Raw genomic sequence first — 27,978 nt, forward strand, 5'->3', positions numbered from 1 at the left:
TTGCGTTTAACTTTTTTGCCTTGGGTAACGAGTTACAGAGTCGGTTAAAGTGTTTCAATAATTATGATCTTCAAACATCCTCCACACTTAAATACTTTTGTTTTGTTTTCCTTCACTGCCATCTGACATATGTCTCTAACTAAATCATAAAAATAATATTTTTACTATAATTATCCCAATTTAGGATAAAACGCGACTTAGACGCCATATTAGTTTTGTATTTCTGTGAATTAGGATTTTAAACAACGTTGCAGTTTGTCCTAAATTAGGCTTCTAGCCAACGTCGGTATCCAACGTCGTTTCGACCCAAAAATTATTCTCCAAACTAGTGCAGACTAGGGTTGCACTAGTTTGGAGAATAATTTTGGGCACTACGAGGTTGTGCCGACGTTGCGCCCCGACGTTTGGTTGCGTGACACAACGTTGTCCCGACGTCCAAATGCTGCTTGGGTTGTTTTATTAGGAGTAAAAATGACACTTTTTGTGGCGAGGCTGTGCGTTTGACATACAACCGAGGCACAAAAAGTCATTTTTATTCCGAATAGAACATATTGTTTTTTTCAAACGCCACAAATAAAAAAAAAATATCAAACGGTCCAAATAATACAAAAATATTTAAAAGTAATACCTTATTGGTAAGCTTTGAATAAGAAGACTAAGGAAGGAGCATAATGCTATCCATGTATTCATGCATGGTGGACGGAAAAAGGACTCTAGGGTGGGGATCCTTGACAGTTCTGTTTGACGATTCATTTGACACATTTGAATTTGATTTGTCAGTCTTTACGGAGCTTATTTTATGTTATTTATTATTTATTCTACTACTGATAGTTGTATAAAGGTAGTAAATCTAGATGGAAATTGTGACAGAACTTAAATTAACAGTGACACTATCGCGATTTATCGAAAAAGACTCTAAAATAGTTGGTTGTGTAGCGTGCGGTAGATCTCGGCAAAAATCGAGTGAAATAATGGAACAACTTTTCGCTAGTAAGTGACTATAAATATACATAATATGTGTACTAAACCGATCATTTATGAAATTCACTTAAATTAACTAATTATATATTTTTTCTTGCATTTTTGTTTTTATTTACTACTTGTCAAAGATTAGATGTCAAAGAATTTAGATACGTCAATTTGACTTACCTGCTTCAGTAGCGTATCAGATGTTTGTGTTAATAAATAATTATTAAAACTTATCTATTTTTATTATAATAATATGTTTTTATAACAATTTTAATAACTACCAACATTTATTCACAACGTAAAATAAAAAAAAAATATTAAGTCTACTACACGTCTACCCTACATCATAGTTTTACACTTTTTGAATAAAATTAGAACGGCACTGATAAACCGGAATTTAAGTCGGCCATGTTTGAGTCCCATCGCGGTGTATCTAAGATTTTTGATATGCTCCTTCCTTAGTCTTCTTATTCAAAGTTGGTAAGTAATTATATGTCGAGAAATTATGGTTACGCTCGTTGAATTTGACACTTGTCAGTTTAATAATATATTTTTTTATTTATTTTATGCTTAAGCTTCATCAAGCTTCTTTCAGAAGCCCGCAATTAGTGGAATAAAATAGTGGTTTCAATTACACTTTATAAATACCTTTTAGTTTACGATCACACACATTCACAATGTTTTATAAACACAATTAATATTAATTGAATATCCTAGCAACAGCTTGGGTTAGTCATTTGTATCAAAGAATATCTTAATACCTGTTGTATCCATAGAGAAAGCGTAATATTTAGCTTATCAAACAATAACTTTTGATTTCTAACCACAATTTCTCTTGACAGAAGATAATCAAAGGCCAAAGTGACATTTCTTGTAAACATTGAAGTATAATTAGTAGAAAAGTTAGAAGTTTGATAACTTTTTCTACTAATTAAAAATGTCTACCATTAATTTTGACGTTCTGAATGCTTACATTGAATTTAAAGGAACAAACTTCTACGCTAATTGAAACCACAATTTTATTCCACTAATTGCGAGGTTCTGAATGAATATTTAGTAAAAGTGCGTTACTTTTATGCCTAGGTGTTAAAATGACTTTTTTATTTTGTCAATACTTTTGTGACGTTTGAAAAAAAATATTTATCAAAAAAGAGACAAAAATACAATCACTAGTTTTGTCTCCTTTTAAAATTTATTTTAAACAAATTATTTTATGATAATTAGTTCTAAAAAAGACACTAATTATAAGATATCATCTTTTGGTATAATCAAAATAAAACACTAATTCAATCCAATACACCAGAACAATCTACTTTCAACACTGGATAGGCGTTTCGCTATTCATCATCAGAAAATTACCAAAACTAAGCTGGTATCTACAAATTAGGCCGGGTACGTCTCAAAAATGGCTAACCCCTATAACTTTTTTATTTGTTTCAAATAAAAAATCGAGATATGGTATATTAATATATGACATAAATTAGGATTGATTGAGTTATTCAGTTGTTTTCTGTCACTTACTGTTTCACCGGAAACGACTTCAAGTTTTAATTTTTAAATGATACCCTCGGTGTTTTGTTGCTTTATTCGATAGAAAATGACACTCTGTTGACATATCATATGTCAACTTTTGACATTTTCGAATATGGTTTATTTGAAACTACAACATGCCATTCATAAAGACAAATTGACTCGAAATAAAAAGTGTTAGGCCAATAGAAGAGCTTATTCAGATAAGCTCATCAATATAATATGCTCAGACAGTCAGGCGGCACTTGGGGCGCTTATGAGCCCAAAGGTATCGTCGAGACTCGTCTGGGAATGCCTAGGCGAACTGGAAGCTCTGGCTCGACGGAGCAGAGTTAAATTATTCTGGGTGCCGGGCCACAGCGGCATCCAAGGCAACGAAAAAGCCGATGAGCTAGCTAGGCAAGGATCATCGGCATCTTATCTTGGTCCAGAGCCAGTACTGGGAATACCCAAATGTATGGCCCGTAGTGCATTAAAACTCTGGATCAGGGAAAAGCAGAATGTCCACTGGAGAAACAGACAGGGGCACAGGCACAGCAAGGCTTTTATCCACGGACCTAGCTCCAAAACCGCAAAGGAACTGCTAATGCTTAGCAGGAATAAATTGCGGATTACAACAGGCCTCTTGACAGGACACATGGCTGTCAAGTGTTACCTGAACAAGCTCAATCTGTATCAAGGAAGTCTTTGCTGCAGACTCTGCGATAAAGATCCTGAAACAGCGGAGCACATAATATGTCACAGCGAGGCTCTGGATCGCAAGCGACACTTTTTATTTGGGAAAGCTAGGCTAGAACCGGAGGAACTATGCTCCCATCCTATCAAGGACCTGCATAAGTTAGTGCAGGGCACAGGGATAGGAGAATGGGTGCAGATATAGAAAGGGGACAAACACAATAGGCCTCACAGGTCGCAGTGTTTCCGGCAGACGACGGCCCCTTATTGTGGAAAAAAAAGTGTTAGGCCAATAAGCGAGGATAAAAATGGGGTATTACCTCTGAATTCTTGACACCCGCATCGATTGACGTGAAATTTTAATAGTGAATAGAGATATACCTATGTAAGAAACAAAAGTTACATAAAGTACCACCCCTTCTCGGGGGTGAAAAATCAATCACCCATTTTAATTACAAAAAACAATAGATGAATTATAAGCAAAAAATGTTCTACAACATTTTTTCAGGAAATTAATATTTTCCCAGTTATTTAGGATTGAAAATGTTGATTTTTCATCTAAAAACTGCATATTTTTCTGCATTTTTTTATAAATAACTCGAAAATCTTGCGTTTCATCGCAAAACTCATATAAAGCAAAAATGAAGCTTCGGAATGACGAATCAATTTATTTTTTGGTGTAGGTGTAGTAATAGCCGAGTTATCACTCTGTAATCATCGTTTCGAAAGCTATATTGCAACCTTTTACCGTAAAATAATGGCGAAAGAACACATTTTTCGAAGAAAATGAATATGACCTTAAGAACGGTCAGATTCATTTTCTTCGAAAAATGCTTGAAAAGACCTTTTTAATGTCTTTTTTTAAGGTATTTTTAAGTTCGCAGCTGAAAAACTCGCGGAGTTATAAAAAAATAAAATGGTCACCTCATTTTTTCGGAAAAAAATAACAACAAAATCTATGACTAAAATCATAAAAATAAAAACTATCAATTTGTAGGAAATTACACGAGCTACAAATTAACCTCTATAGTTGAACAGTCTTGAACTCTTCATTTTCACGAGATTTTTGGGTTTTAAGGGCTCAAAGGAGGTGGTCCTTACATGCAAGTCAAACTAAAAAAACGTAATATCTACGAAATAAAGAGATCTACAGAAAAATTGAAAGGGAGCAAAAATATTGCAAAAAAAGACTTTCAATTTTCCTCTCTTGCATTTTTTACGTATCTTGCTTAGTTTTTGAGATATGTCAAAAAAATAAAAATTTTTTAAAAAACAAAAAATAACTTTTTTCCAAATTTAGGCATTCCAAACCGCTCGAGCTTGCAGAGTCAATTTTAATACTTAAATATAATAGCCAGCTGTAGGTACATATATTACGCTTAGTTTTTATTTTTATGATTTTAGGCATAGATTTTGTTGTCAATTTTTTTCCGAAATAATGAGGTGACCATATTATGTTTATCACAAATCCGCGAGTTTTTGAGCTACGACCTTTTTTAAGAAAGCACTTAAAAGGTCTTTTCAAGGTCAAACGGTCATATTCATTTTCTTCGAAAAATGCGTTCTTTGGCCATTATTTTACGATAAATGGTTGCAATTTAGTTTTCGAAAAATAAAAAATCACGTTTACAGAATGATAACTCGGCTATTATAACACCTACGGTAATCAGCAAAAAAATGAATCGTTTAATTATTCCAAAAGCTTCATTTTTGCTTTATATGAGTTTTGCGATAAAACGCCAGGTTTTCGAGTTATTTATAAATATTGGCAAAAAAATATGCAATTTTCATATGAAAAATCAACATTTTCAATTCTAAATAACTACGAAAATATTAATTTTCTGAAAAAATGTTATAGGACATTTTTTGCTTAGAATTCATCCCTTTATTGATATTTGTAATTATAATGGGTGTGTGACAAAACTTTCAAGATTTTGTCCGTTATCATGGTAGTGTGGCCTTTATATTATTATTATAATTAAAATAATTTATTGAGCGGTAGGCAGAACTTGAATTAATGAGAGCACCGTCTTTTCAGAACGCAAATATAGATTATCGTTTACATATAGAAACAAAATATAACTAACCAGCTAAAAATAGAAGTTATAAGGTATCGCACTTTTATGGTAAGGGCTCTTTCTAAATTCAGTTACTATAAACTCTATTGCCACTTACCTTATTACGTCAACATCCGTCAGCAATACATCAACAACAAGAACCTGTCGAAGACTTTATTGATAGAGAACTTACTAAAACAATTAAAAAGACCACTGGATAATATAACATCTACACGGAGTAAATTCGCCCGTTTAATTTAAAAGTCAGTACCGAACTAATTAAAGATGAAAATACTGATGCTGGTACTATCTCGGAAAGGCGTTACTACATCTTCGGCACGCCCCTGTTTGAGGAACCTTCGAATACCCATCCAAATGCATATTTTGCACCTTTTTAATTGGCCGAAGGGTTCCTTCCCCGAAAGATCCCTAGACTTCTTTCACCCTTGTTTCTGGTTTTTATCCCGAGAGGGCATCAGCATGTCCTATTTATTAATTAAATTTAATTTTTAAACCCTTCCGTGTAAATCTTACACTTTTACCAATTTGCTGGATAATATTCATAATCTAAGCCTTAACTAATACAAATGATATCGTGCCATAGGATTACCTTAGAAAAAAAAACCGCCTAGAAATTAACTCTTTATTTCTTCACATTTTTGTCTATTTCTATTTAATTCTAGGAACGGAAAAAAAGATAATCCTATTTCTATCATTTCCAGACATTCATCTCGTGAACATTTGGATTCTGATTTTAAAACATATATTTAATACTTTGATGCCCACTTGCACCGTTTGTATAAACTTTGTTTAAAGGCTAAACAGTGATTAACTATAATAAAATATGTATAGTTAATCACTGTTTAGCCTTTAAACAAAGTTTATACAAACGGTGCAAGTGGGCATTAATTTTCAATGTAAAACCTCTAACGAGGGGATGATTTAATTTTACTTCTATTCACGGTTAAAAGTCCACGTCCTTCACAATCCTCGCTTACTGGCCTATGTGTGGTATCAAATTATTCTTAAAAAAATGCTTTTTCCAAATATTGTAGTGAGCAACCCTCGTTCCATTTGAAAAAATTGAGATATGATTAAAAATACGATTTTTGGCATCTTTTAACCGGCCAGAACAAGACACGAATAATATTAGACGATCAAATCTATTTTTCCAAGGTCCCTTGATTAAAAATTAGTGTTTTTAACACAGCTATGGCACTCTAGATTGAAATTTGATATTCAATTTTGTTTTAGGCAAAAATATCAAAAGTTGACATATAATATGTCATTCTATTTAGAATGTCATTTTCTATTGAATAAAGTAAAAAAATACCGATGGTGCCATTTAAAAGTCAAAAGTTGTAGTCATTTCCTGTGAAACAGGAAGTGACAGAAAACAATTTAATACGTGAAACAATCCTAATTTATGTCATATAAAAAAGTTATAGGGGTGAGCCACTTTTTAAACGCAGCCATAAGGTACTTGGTTAGCACTGACCAAGCCTGACATAATTAGCCAAGTGAGTCAAAATCAATCAAGCGTGACAATTAATTACAGTTATTTACAATTAATTGAGAGTAGAGCAATAGGGGGAACAGAGAGCTGGAAGGAATTAGACCAGTATATCTGTTCACTATTATCTTTAGACTTATGTATTGTGCCGCTCTCATATGTAACCAATTGCCTATAATTTGAGACATGTTTGATTAATTTTAAACTATTAACATCTATACAATGATCTTTATCAGAAATATGTTGAGCATCGCGAGATTTACCTGCTCTACCGTATCTTATCGGGGCATCAGTATATTCTTTAAATCTGATTTATAAATTTTTATGCAAAAATTTTAATCAAAAATATGTTAGGCATACAAGATCAATATTAACTAGAGACTAAAGAACAAATCTACTATTTCTATTCTTTCACGTTTTCCCATACTTTAAAAATAAAAGTACGGAAAAGGCAAATTGAATAAAAAGTTGTAAACCAAATCGAAACAAACAAAGCACTTTATTGCAAAATACTTACTTTGACTTTTTATTCTTTCTTGTTTTAGGTGGCGAACAAGAAAACTCCAATGCCTAAAAAACCAGTTCCAGGTGAACCTAGACCATCTACTACAGAAGAAAGTAATATCTATGTATTAACATTTTATATTTTTATATGATTGCGTATTCAATTGTTTTCGGTCACTTTCTGTTTCACCGGAAATGACTACAACTTTTGATTTTTAAATAGCACCCTCGGTATTTTTTTACTTTATTCGATAGAAAATGACACTCCGAATAGAATGACATATCATATGTCAACTTTTGACATTTTGCATGTGGTTTATTTGAAATTATAACATGCAGTTCATAACAACAAGTTGACTCGAAACACCAAGTGTGTGGTACCAAATTATTCGTACATAATTTTTTTTCCAAATATGTTAATGAGCCACCCTCGTTTTATTTGAAAAATTTGAGATATGATTAAAAATACGATTTGAGCATTTTCTAACTGGCCCCAGGACAAGATACTAAAAGCATTAGACGATCAAATCTATTTTTTCAAGACTCCTTGATTAAAAATTAATGTTTTTAACACAGCAAAATAAAAACACTAAATCACCACAATACACCAAAACAGTTTTACTTATACACTGGACACGCGTTTCGCTAACCATGTTAGCATCATCAGCAGATGATTGTTGAGTTTATAATCATCTGCTGATGATGCTAACATGGTTAGCGAAACGCGTGTCCAGTGTAAAAGTAAAAGTGTTTTGGTATATTGCGGTGATTTAGTGTTTTTATTTTGCTGTGTAACACCAAAGGTTCCAACCCTCAACTGTAATAGTTTTTAACACACTCATGGCACTCTAAATTGAAAATTAAAATACAATTTTTTTAAACAAGAATGTCAAAAGTTGACATATCATATTATGTCATTCTATTCAGAGTGCTATTTTCTATCGAATAAAGTAAACAAATACCAATGGTGCCATTTAAAAATCAGAAGTTGTAGTAATTTCCGGTGAAACAGGAAGTGACCCAAAACAATTAAATACGTCAATCAATCTTAATTTATGTCATATAAAAAAGTTATAGGGGTGAGCCACTATACCACACACACACATACCAAATCTCAATTTTTTATGTGATAAAATAAAAAAGCTCTAAGGATGAGCCACTTTTCAGATGCACCCGGTATAAAACATATTTGGTACACAATAGGGTATTCTATTTTAGGCGAACATGTGAAAGGTAAAATTATGACTTATCTGCTGCTATTATGGGCCTTTTTTGAAGGCGTGATTGTTTCATTGACATCGCTGTTCAACTGGGGTACTCCACTTTTCAGGCAAATCCGTTCAGAAATCAGTAGCGAGAAGAACATGTTAAAAGTAAGAGTGTATAAGAGGTTGATAATCGTATTATAAAAATAGAAAATAAGTACTTATATCTACACACATGGCCAAAATTATTGCATATAACGATATTTTTATTTTATTTTGGACCTAATATGATTCTTTTTATATTTTTGGACATATTGGCTTACTACACGACTAACTAATATAAAATTAAAAATCTAAGTGCAACTAGGCTGTTATTATAATTTTATTTCATAATGAACGAGAAATTGTAAACAGACTCTGTAATTTCGACTCTGTAAACAGAGATGCACTTTGGGCAATTATCCAAAAGTTCGGAGTGCCCAACCAATTTCTTGTGTGTAAATACAGGGTGTAAACTGTGTGTAAAAGCCTCCATAACAACATGTCGAGAGTGTCACATCATGGATCACTGATTGATCCCTTCCTGACAAATATAGGAGTTAGGCAGAGATGTGTCCTGGCTCCTCTCCTATTCAACATATTCATGGCAGCGCTCTCTATTATAGTGGACAGCAAACTGCAGGAAAGAGGAATGGGTATTAGATACCCATATAGAGATACAGGTATGACGGCGGTATGTTCAACATAAAAAGACTCAGGGCAAAACCACGTATAAAATTCATCACAGAACTCCAATACGCTGATGACTGCGCTCTAGTTGCAAATACGTTACAGCAATTATTACAGGAAATGCTGAGCACATATACCTGGGCATACGAGACTTTCAAATCAAATCAAATCAAATCAAATCTTTTTATTAGGCCCCAATATAAAAAATATACAAAATACAAACCATACTTTGGCTGACTAATAGCCATACTTTGGGCCTTAAACTGAACATCAATAAAACTAAAATCATGTGCACTCCCCCGGAAAATCATAACAGCGCTATAAAAATAAGAGAAGAACTATTGGAATATGTATCGAAATTTAATTACCTCGGCAGTTTGATTTCGGAAAAGGCAAATATCAACTCTGAAATTCAGCACAGAATCAGCAGCACCTCAAGAGCATTCTGGAACTTAAAAGACAGGGTTTTCTACAATCACGACTTGAGCACAAAAACAAAACTTGCAGTGTATCGAGCAGTAACAATCCCCACCATGTTATATGAAAGCGAAACCTGGGTGCCGTACCGCAGGCACACGAGCGCATTAAACAAGTTGCAACAGACACCTTAGCCAACTGTTAAAAATTAGAGACACCTTAGACAACTGTTAACAATAAAATGGTACCGCCATGTCTCAAACATATCAGCCCTTGAAAAAGCAAGCTGTGAAAGCGCTGAAGTCATGATTACTAAATCTCGCTTAAGATGGGCTGACCACGTATGCAGGATGCAAGAAAACCACCTACCGAAATCTCTTCTTTACGGTGAACTTGTAGAGGGTAAGAGGAAACCGGGTGGACAACTCAAAAGACACAAGGATGTTTTTCATGAAAACTTAAAGGGGATAAGTATGCAGCATAAGTGGGAGGAAGCAGCGCATAATAGAACGCAATGGAGGAGTATTGTAAATGCAATTAATAGCGACAACCAAAAAGTAAAGAGGCAACAAAGTAATGAGATTTTTGAATGTCCGGAATGCGGAAGAGACATAACATCACGTATCGAGCTTTTCAGTCACAGAAAAGGTCATGACAGGAAACGCCTTGCGTAACCATCTTCTGATGCGTGTCAAATACTCGTCAGCGGGTAATGGCCGTAAGTAAGTAAATAAGTAAGTAAGTAATTTCATAATGAGTGAAAATCAACAAAAACAAATTTCATTTTAAACAGAACATATTGAAAACAATTTTAATTATTTCTCACAACTAATAGTCTGTTGCCTCCTCGAGCCTCAATGCAAGCTGTGAGACGACGTGGCATGCTCTCAATTAAGTTGTCCAGAAGATGTTGAGGAATGGCTTCCCATGTTTCGCGCGCAGCAATTTTCACTTCATTTAAGGTACGGGGGATCATTCTTTTTGGCAATATGGCATTTTAACATGCCCCAAGCATGCTCGATCACATTCATATCTGGAGACATCGGTGGCCACCACAGTTTTCTTATACCCTCTTCCTCACAAAATTCGCAAACCGCGAACCGCTAAAGTGCGATGGGGAGGAGCATTATCGTCCATGTAAAGAAATTCATCCCCCACTGCCCCTCGAAATGGACGCACAATAGGCTCTAAAACGTCTCTAAGATATGACGCACCTGTCATTGTGCCATCAATAAAAACAAGAGGAGTTCGAGCTCCGTGCATTATACCTGTCCATACCATAATGCTTCCCCCTTGAAACGGGACACGGGGTTGAGCTGCATTCAAGCGTGCTCGTCTTCCAGATGCTCTCTAGACCAAAGTTCGTCGCCAGTCTGACACTAGGCCTATTCCTGTTTCATCACTAAACATGACGAAATTCCAATTAGGTCCATTTGCTCTCATCTCCTCAGCCCATTGTAGTCGCGTAATTTTGTAATAAAGTAATTAAGCTTCGGAACACGTAGAGGCCTCCTTAAATATAATCCTCTGCCATGGAGTCTTCTTGCTATTACCTTTCTTGAAACATTTACTCCTTCAAGGCGAGCTAACTCATTTTTAATAGCAGTACTAGAAAGCAGAGGATTGCGTCGTGCAATTAAGGATATTTGACGGTCTTGCACAGCAATAGTAACTTTCTTTCTACTTGTTCCAGGCCGGTCTGTAACCTCGTTTATCTCCCGAATTTTTTTTAATATTCGCGAAATATCGCTTTGGTTAACTCCTACAATTTTAGCAATTGCAACTTGCCGATAGCCCTGTTGAGACAGTGTTACTATTCTGACTCTATTAAGCTGTGAAATAATGTTTCTAGGCATTTATTTTCGCAACCAAAACAATGGTCAAATTTCTTTTGAAACTCAAGAGACCACAAATCGAAATGTGCAAGAATTTGTAATAATATTGGGTCTGAACGATAAAAATTGTTTACCATATACATTTTAACAAAAAAAATGTTTATTACAGATTGATAATCTATGTATAAAAAAGATTGTTTAAATTCCTATCCGTATATTTTTAAACGAGATATGCAATAATTTTGGCTATGTGTGTATGTGGCCAAATTCGAGCTTCACCACGGAGACCCCAGAAACTAGAATAATACGAGGTCACTTAAATAGATTAAAAAAATTAAAAAAGATAGATTTTATAGATTATATTTAATAGATTAAAAAAATTAGAAAATTAAAAAAAAATTGTGTGCGCATTATGTGCGCATATTTGAAGTGAAACTTCGGCAACATATTCTGCAGATAAAAATAAGTAAAAAAGTTTGTATAAATGTATGTCCCTCGGTATGTCCTAAAAAGCTTCCCAAGTAGCATTTTCACGACTTGCGACCACATGTTTACTAAACACAACGTTGGATTAGTTACAAAAAATAGTTAGCTCCCTACCTTGGGTATTAAAATAAATTTAAACGTTTTTATAACGTTGTGCCGACGTTGGACTAGTACTACAGCAAAGTAGAAGCTTCTGCGACGTCGAATAAACGTTGTCTTGTAACCTTTTTGCTGAAGTGATTTTTAGGTGATTCGGACAACGTAGTTACAACGTTGGACAATATAGGATTTTCCGACGTCAGTTTCAGGACCTATTCCAACGTTATGCAAACGTCGTCTGTTTTACTAATTCCAACGTTGTTTAGATTTCCTTATTCTTACGTTGGTAGGACGTCGAGTCGCTACCTTTTTGCAACTGTATTAAACCATAACCTTAAATCTTAAATTTTCACTTCAGTCAGACAGTTCAGTGCTGTTTTTGTTTTTATAAAAAAAACTTAATTAAAATGGGACATAAGAAAGGTACATATAAAATTAAATTTAAATATACATCGACATATATTACCGATAGTTTATCCACTCCCTCGTTTACTTAGATTATAGAGGGCGGCACAAGCTAGACTCTAGGATGACTAAATTAGGCAATCTTGCGACTAGTATACTACCTGTTAAGGCCGAACTGCGACTTTATTAGTCCAGTATGCGACTACTCGAACTACTCCATCTTAATCTCCAAAACAACAAAGTGAAAGCCGCCATGTTGTTAAATAAGAAAATGTTTCGTTCCTAAAATAGCAATTCCTGCTTTTTGAATACATTAACTTGAAATATTTGACCCTAAAAAACACGCGGAAACAATTTTTTCGACTGCGAATAAATTTTTCTCATTTTACTAAAAAAAAAGAAATCCAAGAAAGTTTTTAAAACTTCTTTAATTTGAAGGCCCATTAGTATTTTTCAAAGTAGAAACAATACATTTATCAATAAAGTTGTTTGCGTTTAACTAGTTTGCCTTGGGTAACGAGTTACAGAGTCGGTTAAAGTGTTTCAATAATTATGATCTTCAAACATCCTCCACACTTAAATACTTTTGTTTTGTTTTCCTTCACTGCCATCTGACATATGTCTCTAACTAAATCATAAAAATAATATTTTTACTATAATTATCCCAATTTAAGATAAAACGCGACTTAGTTTGTTGCCATATTAGTTTTGTATTTCTGTGAATTAGGATTTTTAACAACGTTGCAGTTTGTACTAAAATAGGCTTCTAGCCAACGTCGGTATCCAACGTCGTATAGATTAAAAAAATTAGAAAATTAAAAAAAAATTGTGTGCGCATTATGTGCGCATATTTGAAGTGAAACTTCGGCAACATATTCTGCAGATAAAAATAAGTAAAAAAGTTTGTATAAATGTATGTCCCTCGGTATGTCCTAAAAAGCTTAGTTTCCGAGATACTTTCATTTTTATTTCGATTTTTTCAAATTCATTTTTGAACTATATAACGTCAATATTTGGATGAAAATTGATCTCTGGGTTTTTTTTGGCATAAGAAATTTTATTTTGATGTCATTGTGACTCCTACTTGTAGAGGGCGCCACCTAGATATTTTTAACTGGTTTGAAGACTAATAACTTTCCGTCCGTCCCTGTATAAATTTACTGAGTAAATAAAGTCATGGAGATGTATATTTTTTCACTCAGTAGTTTTATACAGGTACGGACGAAAAGTTATTACTCTTCAAAACAGTTAAAACACATGTAGGTGGCGGCCCCTACAAATAGGAGTCATATTGACATCAAAATCAAATTTCTCATGCCAAAAAACTCCCAGATACCAATTCTCATCCAAATATTGACGTTACTTCAGAAATTATATGAAAAAAATCAAAATAAAAATGAAACTGCTCCACCCTGTATCTTCGAGACTAAGCATTTTAGGACATATATTTGTACGAAATTTTTTACTTATTTTTATCTGCAAAATATGCTGCCGAAGTTTCCGGAATACAGTTCGGACCACCCTGTATATTTTTTTAATTGTCAAACTTAAATAACTCGGTTATTTCGGAGTTCAAAACTTTACTTACTTTTCGGACTACAACTGCAAAGAGAAAATATGTTTTATCGAGATCTACCAGCCCTGAAAATATTTGCACTTATTTAAGGTTTATCTTGTATTATTACCATACTTTGACTAACAATAAATACACCATTTGGAGTATATGTATATAAAAGTATGTTATTTATTTCTTAGAAAAATCCGTATAATCTTGTCGGAGAAAGGCTAGGCAGAAGTAAAATATGGTCGCCGACTAAAACATTAGAGACCATCGAACAGGAAAAGTAAGAAGAAAGACTATTTATTTTGTGCCATAATACAATCATTGTGTCCCACTAATTGCAAGCAAAAAATATTCTTATTAATTATAATTTAAATTTCTATTAATTTGATACAACGTCATATACAATAACTGTATAATGTCTCCATTTTTGACGGCACATGTAAAATTAGAAAAATTATAAAAAATATAACAAATTTTAGTTTTAGTCCTAAGAAACCTAATATACCCCAGTATGATGTTGGGGTTCGGCTGTCGGAGGATGAATTTCTTAAGCGGTAAGTAAATTAAAAAGAGAAAAAAACATACTGAAAAGTTGAAATGATCAAGCAAAAAATGTGTAATACTATTTTATTTTGATATGAATTTAATTTTCGTTAAAATATCTTGTAGCGTTTTTTTATAAACATTACCACTGCGAACGGCAGCTTTTCATCGGAGAGCAGTCGTGGATAAGGTATTTCACTGGAAAGAAAACTAATTAATAACAATAAACAAAAAAAATAGATATTGGGCGCCAAGCATGTACAGAGAAAGAAAACACAGTTGTATATTACTTAAAACTAATGACTATATTTATTCAAGATGGACTGTAATGGTAAATAGCATTGTACAATTTTAATAATTATTATAGGTGGTTATATGTCAAAAAAAATGGTGTTAAGAGTTATACTAAATATCTATGGAAGTAATACCATTACAAGACGTAATCTAATGAAACCTAAGATCTAAATCATATTTTAAATATTAAATCGACATGAATGTTCTTAACAATCTAACCACTAAACATAGTCTGTACGATATTACTTAAGATGTACGTTATTGTTTAAGACTGAAAATGTTTTAGATGTTAAATATAAAACTAGAACTTAAATCTACACTTAGCTGTTCTTTATGTAATCTTGCTTCAAACAGTAACAGCGTGAGGTGCTCTCTTGGATAATGTCCGTAACTTGAACCATAACCTTGGACACAGTCCGTCCATAAGACAACGGTACAGGGGAACACTACCCGTACCTTGGATACTACTAGGACCTTGGATAATGCCCGTATCTTGTAAATAGTCCGTACCTTGGACCCTAAAACTCTTGTTTAAAACCAAACAAGGTCTAATAAACAAAATAAACCTACCTCGAATTACTTCCGAGGGCTCAATAATAAACAAAGAAACTGTCCTTTCTTCCATGTAACATTGAACATGACAAAAGAAAAGGGACGCCAACGTGCCAGCAAAATACAAATACAAGTTAAGTTGGGACATCCAAAACTCTACCCTAAAAATATGCAGTAATAATATCGAATCTAAAAGGATAATATCTCATCTTTACCTGTTGCTTTGAAATAGCAGCTGATTCAAATTATACAGCAAGATTTAAATAATCACCATTTCTAAAAGCCGGGATGGTTAGGTTAGGGTACGAACATAGTGGAGGCAGGTTTCTGCTTTCCGGCAACCAGCGCCGTCTCTGGGGACCTATTCTTGACCACTCGCATCTTCAAATATCGCTCGCATCTCGCATCTCCTAAAAAGCCATATAACAATACACAGATGCGTAACTGCGTATATGCATCACGTGTATTGTATATGGCTATTTCGGAGAGGCGAGAAGGATTCGGAAGTAGATAATTAACAGGAAATTTACCTGATTAACTAACCTAACCTAATCAAACCATATTCAAACGCCGCGCCCGCCTCGCCGCCCGAGGCCGCACATAGGTGTATTTGGTCTATAAACCTGGCCAAAAGTGATATTTTTTTATTTTCATTTTTTATCTTAACTGAACACAAATCTATAAATACTAAATGCAAGCACGTTTATTAGTTATTAGCTTTTTTAAGTCGTAAGTTGACTATCAAATAAATAATATATTTCAGTTAAAAGTATGAATTATCTTGAGTGTATTCTGAATATTTCTAAGATTATAAAAATAATTGGAATTGTTTGTAGTGCTTTTTTTGCAAATTGTTCATAATAACTGTCATGATGGATACAGAGCCAGCTTTGTTTGTTGGCTCTGTTCTGTTTTATGCCATATTTTTATTTTGAAACGTTTCCTTCTATTCTATTTTTTTATAATGTTTTATATTTAAAAAATTAGTGGCATTTTTATAAGGTGTAAGACTATTCGGCAATATTCCGCATGGAAATTAGTATCCGTTCAATGCTTAAAGTCTCCAGCATTGGAATATGCACAAAAATCTTGCCAATATTTGCCACTGCAAAAAAAACATTGATTTAAATAGATTCTTAAAGGAAATAGTCTTTACCCTATTAACACCCATTCTCGCTCAAATATCGTCTATAATATACAAATTACTTTCTTGTTCTAGCATCCTCATCCAATTGCTTGGTTTTGCACAGAATGGGCCCTATTTGATCGGTGGAAAGGGTTTCAGAGTAGAGGAAAAAATATTGTGTAGGAAAAACAAAATGAGGTTCCATATTAGCAACCTCTCCTCTAATTAATAATTAATATTACTAGCAAAAAAGCACAAAAATCATAAAACATAATTTTGGCCAACTTTTAGTTCTTAATACCCCCTGTGCGCCGTCGGCGCGTGCAAAAGTAGAAATAAATAAATTTTCGTTCCGGTAAAAGCGAGAACGCCGATGAATGCTGGTTGACGGTGCCTGCCTGCTTTCACTGTGAACTAGCCGATTTGATAACACGCTTTAATTTTTCAAGGTTATAAGCGCGAGGCGGAGTGGCGCGGCGCTACTATGTAATCATATACAGGGTGTCCCAGAAATAAGTGCAAGTATTTTAACTTAACTGGTAGTATAGTTCAACCCCAGAAACACGCCTATGAGGTTTTTTTCTAAATAATTTTTTTTAAAAATTCGGAATTTTTTGAAAATATTTTTGGAATTTTTTTGCAATTTTTTTAATTTATTTTTTAGTTTTTATTTAAAAAGAAATAGTTTCTTGATAATATGGCAACATAGGTAGTAGATTAAATTTACAGTGTTCTCAAACAAATCTCGAAGTATTGGAAGGAATGTGTAAGGACTAAGAACTATTGTCTACAATAAAACGACGGAAAGCAGCATATTTTGGTCATATTTTTCGAAATAACAAATATAGTTTCCTATAGCTGATCGTTGAGGGAAAGATTGAAGGACGACGAGGCATCGGGCGTAAACGGTTTTCCTGGTTGCGGAATTTGCGCCAGTGGTTTAATATAGGAGAGGCCAGTGCAATTATCCGTTTGGCTCAAGACAGGGAGGAATTCCAATTGATGGTCGCCAACCTCCGATGAGGAGAAGTCACATGAAGAAGAAGATTCTCAAAATTTTAGCAAAAAATATATTTTTTTTGGAAATTTTCAAAGTAAAATAACTCCATTATTTTGGACTTATTTGAAAAACGATAAAGAGAAAATATGTGTCTTTTATCGAGATCTACCACCCTTTAAAATACTTGCACTTATTTCTGGGATACCCTGTTTATAAAAATACACGTGATGCGTATACGCAAAGTTGCGAACGATGTCAAGAATAGGTGCCCAGATTGGCGCTGACTACCAGTAAGCGGCAAACCTGCTTGCACTGTGTTCGCACACTTAGGCTACAGAGCGGTAAAAGCAAAAGTGAGAGAGTTGACAGAAGCGATGTTGACATCGCCTCCACAGAGCGATAACAGGGTTGTGTCAACGATAACAGGGTTGTGGACTAGAGAACGTATAAATTACGCCATGCCGTCAAGTAAATTATCCGGCCTGAACGATAGGGAATCCGGTGATGATACGCCAGACATCATATATCATATACAAAGACATGTAACGAACTAAAAAGGTTACAATCTTTAATAGTACAACAAATTGAATTAGAACCACTCTTTATAACCTATTTGGTTTAAAACTTCAATATACCATAATATAAATAGATAACCATACCCATTTTATAAAACGAAGTATACCCAAAATATACAAACCAGATATACCGTATGTCCCCCGATTTGTCTTTACAAGAGGAAAACCTTTTTTATTATTGGCATTTTGAGAAAAATGCATTCTTCATAAAAATTTTAGCTTGTTCTCAAATGGTTAATCTCTTTTTTTCCCGAATTTCCATACCGTTTTAGAGAAAATAAAAAAAATATCAAAATCCTAAAATCAAAAGGCGTTTCTATGGTAATATTAGTTCGATTTCATTATTAGATAGATATGGTTCTTATTAAAAAGAAGTATAAAAAAGACCCAAAGTCAAACACCAACAGTGTTGTTTTAATATGTAAAATATGAACGTGCCTGTGGATTGGCTTTTATTGTATTTGTCTGATGATGCTCGTATGAGCGAAACACGTGTCACTGTTTAACATTATATAAACGTTGAGACCGAGACTTTGAGTCTTTTTTATACTTCATTTTAATTTAAACCAGGTCTCTTTGAGAAGAATGGACGACTTCTTTAAATTTTACGGTTCTTATTAGTTTTGATTAACGTCATATTCTTTGCTATTGTAAAACAGCAATGAATATGAAGTCCAAAGAATATACCTAGCTAGAAAAAGAATGGACTCTGCCATAATGAAAAATGGTCCTACATAAGTGACACCATCTATTGAGTAGGGCTTGTTTTAGATGGATCGAAGCACGGGCTTTTTAAATGAGCGTATTTATTGAATTTTACTCTAAAATATATAATTAAATTTGATTATTAAATCTTATTTTTTACACAAATTCAACAATACTAATAAGTATCGTTGTGATGTGTAAAAAATAAGATTTAACAGTATAATTTATACAATTATTAAATAAAATTAAAGCCAAACATGTGAAATATTATTTATTATTTAAAGTTTTTATTTATAAGTCAAATATTTAAACATCGATTATTATAATAAAACAAGACCAACGTAATACACCCAAAGTTTTGTAAATGGAGTAAATATAAATAGGTACTTAAATGATGGCAAATAGTCCGTTTCAATGATGGCAAAAATAAAAGACTTACATTATATTTTTAGGGCCACAAACAATAGGAATTGTCTAATTAAAACACATATAACAAATTATAGTTTGAAAAACGTTTTGATAATCGTTTGATAATATTAAGGAGTTTTCGTTGCTTACAAATTGCAATTCCGGTTAACGCTAATTGACAACTTTGACATTTCAATTTCGATTATCGTATATCGTAACCGCTAACTGCCGATATTTTACGGACGTTAGCCAAAGCCGTTAACATAGCGGTACGCATGCGCACTAGCGCAGTAGAACACAACATTGAAAAATACAGATCTAACCTAACCTCGTTCTATTTTGTTTATGTTTTGATTACTTATTTTATCTGTGTTAAACTCGTTGGGAATTTTTAGTTCTTCAACTAATCGAGGAATGTCTTTTTTTTTCAAAGCGGAAATTAGCTTTGCACTCTTGGTCAGATAATATTTCTAGGTTAAACTCTGCTCGATATTCGATGTTGTTTTCAAATCCTTCCAACAACATAGCATCCTCCAAATCCGATTCATCACTAGAGTCCAATAAAATTAAATTGTCCATCCTATATAGCGATACCCAATAAAGTCATATAAAGCACTTTCAAATCAAAAAACAATACAAAAATCAAAACACTACGCTACGGGCTGTGCTCTCAGTCAGCTCTCAGTTTTCGGTTATCGTATCGTATGTCGGCTCCGAACCGATGAACCGAAAGTCCGAAAACTGTTTTTTTATCTGTCAAAATAGCGGTTATGGTTACGTATCCGTTAACCGTACCGTTGAATTCTTTTAAAGCAACGAAAACTCCCTATTATGATTGGCGCTATGACAACGACAATATTTTTTGAGAATTTGACAATAGTACGACAATGGCCGTTGGAAACTATGGAAACTACAAAAAAATTCTGATTTAACGCCATCTGGCAATAACGAGTAGCAACTTCTTAACCTAAAAATTAATTGCACTACCACCTAGCGCCTGAGGCTGGAACTATTTTATTTGAAATTTCCATGGAAACGGTAGAACCGCTTTTGCTATTTCACTTTCCCGCGCCTGATGAAGTCCTAAAAATCAAAAGGCGTTTCTATGGTAATATTATTCCGATTTCATTCTTTGATAGAGCATATTGACAGAATTTTAATTAACGTCATATTTTTTGCTGTTTTAAAATGTTAAAGAAACAAAAAATTTATTTAGTTCAGTGTTCACGGAAAGGGTGATGACGTTAATCAAAACTAATAAGAACCATCTCTTAAAACAGAGTATAAAGCGTAGTTTACACGGGATAGAAAATTGCGATAGAACTTGCTAGAGTAACTTGCGATAGTGTTTACATTTAAGCAAATTTTATAGCAATTTCTTGCAACAAGTACTTTCTAGGCATATGCTTTGAGCAAGAAATTGCATGCACGTATACACGGTATGGTGTATATTGCACAAGTATATTGTTTAGTAGAAAAATGTCGCGCCGTAAAAAGAGAGCTGCAGCCACTGCTCTTCTTGTTGCAATTTTACGCAAACAGTCAAGAAAATCTAGAAAAGGAATATGGGTTAAAGAATGGATTGCCAGAAGGCCTAGTCTTAGAGTTTACGCGATGTTATTAAAAAAAATGAGAAATGAAGACCCAAAGATTTGTCAGCTATAAATTTGATTGCTTTTTGCTTTTTAGCTCTATCTCTGTAAATTTTCGATTTTTCGATTCGATTTTTTTTTGCCACAATTCCGGAAATCCTTCAAATAAATTAATCAAAGTTATGGTATCTTCTTCACATACTCCATTTTAATATCGTTATTTAACACGCCTTCGAAAATCACTTGCACCAAAAGCTTTCAACAAGACGGAAATAAATTTTAACTTGCCAGAGCTCTCCAAACCTATTTACACTTGCAAGCGTTTTTCGTCGCAATCACTTCCCCGCCAGTTTTGTGACTTGCTGGGAGAGTGCTTTCGGATACTGTTTACATTATGCAAGTTTGGTAGAAGTGCTCTCAGACATACACTTGCGATAATTTACTTGCCCGTATAAACTACGCTTAACATTCACTAGTAAAAGTTTGTTTCAAAATTATTTATTAAACTTTCACTGGTGTAGTGTTAGTAAATCAGTGAATGTGATATTTTACTATATTTCATATCAATTAAACTTTTAGATACGTAATCGAGGGCGCGATTTTTAAATTAATTGTTGCCAACCGTGGACATATTCGGCACCGGCGCCGTGCTGACTAACTGGAATTTAAATATCGCGCTGGGGATTCAGGTGGAAGCTCTGCTGTAAAAAATGTCAGGTTGTCGCATTTATTTATTTCCTGGCATTGTCATTCGTTTTGGCACTTTAGTTTTGTATTACGAGTTTTTGGTTTAAATAAATAGTGTTGTGATACTTTAAAGCTTGAAAATGTTTACTAGCAGAGCTTGCAGTCGAACACACATCTTTTAGTGCGAAGTGGAAAAAGATAGCTTAATAGTCGTTGTAAAAAAAAACGCATTGCAACCTTATTAGAATATTTTGAACGGGAGAGCGGTAGTAATGTTCCTTTATGTCCTTTAAGTGCTGTTAAGAATGTGAGTTTTGTTGATGTAAATAATAACTGTTTATATATTTATAATTTTAATTTATTTTTGTTTCCTAAAATATTTTGATTAAAAGAAAACGTATAAAAGTGGGCAACGCTGTGCCGGTCAAGCTTAATCACGTGACTAAAAGTTTATTTGGTATGAAGTGTAGTAGATAATTATTGTTAACATTTACGATTTCTGGTTTTTACTGTATCAACTTAAAGGAAACTAATTAATATTTTACTAATAATTATCATTTATCCTTTAAAGCAAGGGATTCGTTATGAGTGAACTGTTACAAAGGCAGAAATTTGCCTTTTCCATATACACAAAATTGGTGAGAGCGTTTTTGTTCACGCTATTGCATTATTCCGAATGGCTGTGCTATACTTGCATCATCGCAAGACACGTTTACCGTTCAGATTTCATATCTCTACCGTTACTGATTATGGTATTTTGTTGGGGTTCGCTAACCATGCCGAAACCCTCGAAAACCTTCTGGATTGTTGTCATCGCCTATGTTCTGGTAAGTTAACCGATTAAAGTAAACTACACTTCTCTAGAGGATCAGCAATAGTGCGTAGAGCATCTGATGCTGTAGCTCCTAGAATAAAAAACTTGAGAAATTTGTTGAAAAAAAAAGAATTTTATTTCCCCGAATTTTGTAAAGAATTTTATTGCAAAAGTGCAAACTTAAAGTTTGTGAGAAGATATATTTCAGGAAAATATGTTAACTTCTATAGGGTGGCTGAATTTTTACATGGAACACCCTGTATATTATTGCATTGTTGGCTGCCTTTAAGATTACCTGACATAATCCTAAAATAAGAGTACATAATACAGGGTTTTTTTTAGAGAGGTAGGAAATAGTATATTACACACCGGAGGTGGAAAGTGTTTCATCACTGCCGAGAGATTTGATAGTTTACCGAGGCGCGAAGCGCCGAGATAAACTAAATCTCGAGACAGAAATGAAACTTTACACCGAGGTTTGTATACTATTTTATTTACAACCACATCAATAATTAAAAAAACAGGGACACTATTTTATTTTGAGAAAAAAAATATGCGAAAATTTTTCGTTTTCTGTTTTGGCATTTCCATATCTATAGTTACCGTGGTTGTTATGGCGCAAACCTTCAACAGCAATACAAACAACCAAGTGACAGTTTTGGATTTCTCGTTCGCTTTTTCGAATTTATATAAAGGTGGGTATCAAAGGTGGGTATTCACTTGCAACAAAACACTCCGAACGAACGAAACGCGCCGCGCGCGCTGTAACAAACTTGTGTAGTCAGTACGTTGCGCCGAACCGAACCGAACGCGCCAAACATTTTCCGAAGCTTGTCGGTGAACGGGATTTGCTCAAAAGAATTTGTTCGTTTGCCGGTGTTCAGTAGATACATAGATAAATGAAACAAGTTTAGATTGGAAAGTGCCCATAAGGACAATGTAAACACTATTTGGCGCTATTTTTGCAACGGTCGCGACCCAAAACTTTTGAAAATTTCGGAGCGGTTCGGCTTTTTCCGGAATTATATCGCCAAATATTGTTTATTCAAATTTATTATTATTTTCCTTTAATTTTATAAATAAAAGACAGTGTGTTGCATACAAGAAACTTTATTTTATATAAGGACGCATGTATGAAATACCTATGAAACATTGGAAACCGACGCATAGATAAATGAAACAAGTTTAGATTGGAAAGTGCCCATAAGGACAATGTAAACACTATTTGGCGCTTATCTTGCAACGGTCGCGACCCAAAACTTTTAAAAATTTCGGAGCGGTTCGGCTTTTTCCGGAATTATATCGCCAAATATTGTTTATTCAAATTTATTGTTATTTTCGTTTAATTTTATAAATAAAATACAATGTGTTGCATACAAAAAACTTTATTTTATATAAGGACGCATGTATGAAATACCTATGAAACATTGGAAACCGACGTTATGCTACGATCCACGATGGTTTTTGCAGTTCACAGTTCACAGCTCAGCTTTTTAAGTCTTTAATGCCACTTTTTCACAATTATCATCGGTTGGAGTAAATAAAACTTGAATTAAACTCACAAGATATTACTTTGAAAATGGACGCTATAAACACTTTTCGGAATTTCTTTAATGAGAGCGGTTTAGATTTTGAAAGATTATTATGATTTTTGAAGATTCTGACTTTGACAAGAGAAAATTATTTCTGTTTTTGTTCGCCGTTGTTCTTAGCGACCGCTATAGCAGCGCCAGATCGCGTATAACGGTCGCGACCCAAAATAATTTCGCGACCTAAAATTTTTACGGGCTTTCCAATCTAAACTTGTTGCATTTATCTATGAACCGACGTTATGCCACGATTCACTATGGTTTTTGCAGTTCACAGTTCACAGCACAGCTTTTTAAGTTTTTAATGCCACTTTTTCACAATTATCACCGGTTGGAGTAAATAAAACTTGAATTAAACTCACAAGATAGCAATTATTACTTTGTAAATGGACGCTATAAACACTTTTCGGAATTTCTTTAATGAGAGCGGTTTAGATTTTGAAAGATTATTATGATTTTTGAAGATTCTGACTTTGACAAGAGAAAATTATTTCTGTTTTTGTTTGCCGTTGTTCTTAGCGACCGCTATAGCAGCGCCAGATCGCGTATAACGGTCGCGACCCAAAATTTTACGGACTTTCCAATCTAAACTTGTTACATTTATCTATGAGTAGATACGGCAGTTTTGAACGTTCGTTGTGTTTGGGGTGTTTTTAAACTCTACCTAGCTATGGAGTGGAACAGAGAAAAGTGTTTAGAGTTAATTGATGAGTTGGAAAGGCGGCCTATTTTATTAAATTAATTAAATTCTTCTTATGCATATAATCTAGGTCACTAAGTAAGGCCATATTATATTGACGGCGCAAAAAGAGACGTCTTGCCCACATTTTTCGTCCTTTCCTTTTCTTCTCTTTTTTGTTACCCTCTAATGCCTCTATAATTAAAAAAGCACCAGCGGCTATGGTAATATCAGATGCATCCAGGTCGACAAACACACTAACACTGATTACTGGTGAGAACGCAGCGAACACCGCAAACAGGCGGAACGCTCCGCGCAAAATGTTTTATTGCAGGTCGTTCAGAGCGCTCTCGGAAAATGTTTTGTTGCAGATTGTTTGGAGTTTCGCGGCGCGTTTGGTTTGTTCCGAGTGTTTTGTTGCAAGTGAATACGCACCTTAACATAGAAAGCCAGAATGTTGTCGGAAAGTTCTGATAATGAAGACTACTTTTATATTGGTACCCCACCAGAAGTTACAGAAGCTGCAACCAACAAGGTGGTATCCATAAGTGTCAAAGCATATAATAATTCGAATGTAACAATTAATTTGAATAAATTGTTATTTGTTGTTTTAAACTTTTTATTTTAATACTTTTAATACAAAATGTACCTAATAGGACATTGTAACACCGATTGTAGTTTGTTTAAGAGAGTTTTCTATAAAAAAAAGTTGCAAATAAAGCAGCATTAAAATAAAAATTTTAAAAAAATGTTTTTGTCCTAATTTAAAAATCTGTATTTACTTCCCACCCACGCCACAGGAGGGAAGTAAACTTTCCACCCGTGCGTGGGTGGGAAATAAAAGTTATAAAACTGACATTTTCCAACCTTCAAAAAGTCGGAAATGTCAACATTACTTATATGGTTGTAAATAAATACATTTGCGTATCTCAGAGCCAGATGTTTGGCCTGGTACGTCGGACTATACAGGACTGTTATGTATGGAAACGGTCGATTATTAGGTAAAAGATACGAGGTACCGCAAAAAGTTAAATACAAAAGTTATAGGGTTGTTAAATATCTATTAGCGGGTAATAAATTTAAATATACAGTGTCGGTTATAAAGTCGTGGCAGATCAAAGTTACATTTTTTTTAAATAGAACACCCTGTATATTATTGCATAGTTCGGTTCTTCTTTCAATTCTAAGCAAAAACACAAAAGATACACACAATATACCTCAAACCAACCGTTATTGATTTTTGCACATATTTCGATATGGTCAGTTTCATTTAACGATGCCATTCTGCCGAAACTGCGATACTTAATAATATTTGACATTAGTTCTCAAGTTAGCATTTATAGATATATAAAATGAGATTATACCAAGTTTGGAAATTACGAAATTTTTGTTTAACATTTCAATTCTTCAATTTATGTACATTATGTATCATGATTATTGCTTAAAATTGAAGGAAGAATTGAAATATGCAATAATATACAGGGGGTTTCATTTAAAAAAAAAGTTTGATGTGCCACAACTTTATGACCAACCCTGTATACTTAAATACCTAATATAGTTTTGATTTCAAAACTGTTCCTGTATTTTTAATAATTTTTTTAAGAAAGGTTAGGTTAGGTTAGGTTAGTTATGAAAAATATATATATTTCATTTATTTATTAATATCTCTGAAACTGTCGAAATACGTTTAGGTACTCATATCTTAGGAGTTATAAAGTGAGCCACTTTCGAGACGCACCCGGTATAGGGTGTTCCATTTCAAAAAATACAACTTTGATGTGTAACATTTTTGGGGACACTCTATAAAACTCTATGTATTTTGAAAAAATGCTCTAAATTGACATACATGTGCTCAGAAAATTACAATTCAATAGAAATTGTGTTATATCACGAAATTTGCCTGGTAAAATACCTTAAACTTCTTACTTTAACTTTAAACAATGCACTGAACCAAATATGTAAATACATACAATATTTTGTATACAAAAGAGGGTGATAAACCTTACTAAATAATCCTTTTCAGATAACACTCCTGATTCAAAGTTTTTTCGTAATGGACATAGCCGACTGGAATTCTTTAAGATTTGAAAACAATATTTTTTATCCGCCGAATATAGTTGGACTCCAACGAAATTTGAGCACTTCGTTTGCCATAGCCATGTTGGCCTCCTTATTTTTCCATAGGTAATGATTTCCTATTCAATATTATAAATCGTACAAGTTAAGTTATTATTAATTATAAGATAATATTACATCATCATCATCATCAACCAGCCACTAAAGTCCACTGCTGGACGTAGGCCTCCCTCGTTTGCTTCCATAACTCCCTATCTTGAACTATTTGCATCCAGTTACTGTGGATACGCCTTAAGTCGTCATGCCATCTGCTTGGAGGACGGCCTCTGCTCCTGAATGCATCATGTCTTGGTCTCTATTCTATTTTCTTCGTCCATCGGTCATCGTTTAGCCTTGCGATGTACCCTGCCCAATTCCATTTCAAAGTAGTTATTTTCTCTATGGCGTCCATGACTTTTGTTCTGTCTCCCCCGTACTTCGATATTCGGTACTTTGTCTCTCAGAGATAGCCCCAACATTGACCTTTCCATTGCTCCTTGCGTTATTCTGATTTTGCTTACTGTTTCTTGGTTAATGTTACGGTCTCCACACCATACGTCCGACAGGTAGTACATATTGATTAAATACCTTTCTTTTCAAACATATCGGAAGTGCCCCTTTGAAAATGCATTTCAATCGTCCATAGGTGGCCCAAGTCGGTCCTGTTCGTCTGTTGAGCTCGCAAGTTTGATTATCGGGGCCTATATGTATTTCGTGATATTATACAGGTTTGTCCGAATTGTATGCCGGAAACTTCGGCAGCATATTCTGCAGATAAAAATAATTTAAAAAGTTCGTATAAATGTATGTCCTAAAATACTTAGTTTCGGAAATACAGGGTGTGGAACTTTCATTTTTATTTCGATTTTTTCCAAATAATTTATGGATGAAAATTGGTGCCTGGGAGTTTCTTGATATGAGAAATCTGATTTTGATGTCAATATAACTCCTACTTGTAGAGGGCACCACCTACATATTTTTTAACTGGTTTGAAGAGTAATAACTTTTCGTCCGTCCCTGTATGAAACTACTGAATAAAAAAATATACATTTACGAAGTTTTTCACTTAAAAAATGTGTCTCGGTAAAAATCGCTACGAGTAATGGTTCTCGAGATATTTGGAATCGAAATTATCAATACCTATCATCATTGACATAAATTAAACATGTTGACTAACTAGTTATTAGACTGAAATAATAAATTTGAAATGTTTTTGTGCCAAAAGTTCAACAGAAACTGTTTCATCATAATTTTTTCGCAGAAAAGTTTATGATTAATTTAAAAAAATAAAATATTATTTCAGTCAAGTAA

The 27,978-nt window shown here is 33.9% G+C and overlaps 1 protein-coding gene across 1 annotated transcript in view; it reads left to right on the plus strand.

Moving 5' to 3' along the window:
* The window catches only part of LOC115891551 (piezo-type mechanosensitive ion channel component-like), a 133,469-nt gene extending 106,729 nt beyond the window's left edge, over positions 1–26,740 (plus strand). The window contains exons 20-25 of the mRNA XM_030912039.1: positions 7,290–7,362; positions 8,467–8,621; positions 14,180–14,268; positions 14,468–14,542; positions 22,042–22,297; positions 26,576–26,740. Of these exons, the coding sequence (XP_030767899.1) occupies positions 7,290–7,362; positions 8,467–8,621; positions 14,180–14,268; positions 14,468–14,542; positions 22,042–22,297; positions 26,576–26,740 (813 nt within the window). The remainder of the gene's footprint in view (positions 1–7,289; positions 7,363–8,466; positions 8,622–14,179; positions 14,269–14,467; positions 14,543–22,041; positions 22,298–26,575) is intronic.
* The last annotated feature ends 1,238 nt before the right edge of the window (positions 26,741–27,978 follow it).

The sequence above is a fragment of the Sitophilus oryzae genome, unplaced genomic scaffold, assembly GCF_002938485.1.
Source record: "Sitophilus oryzae breed Bouriz unplaced genomic scaffold, Soryzae_2.0 scaffold_1184_pilon_pilon, whole genome shotgun sequence".
Lineage (NCBI taxonomy): Eukaryota > Metazoa > Arthropoda > Insecta > Coleoptera > Curculionidae > Sitophilus > Sitophilus oryzae.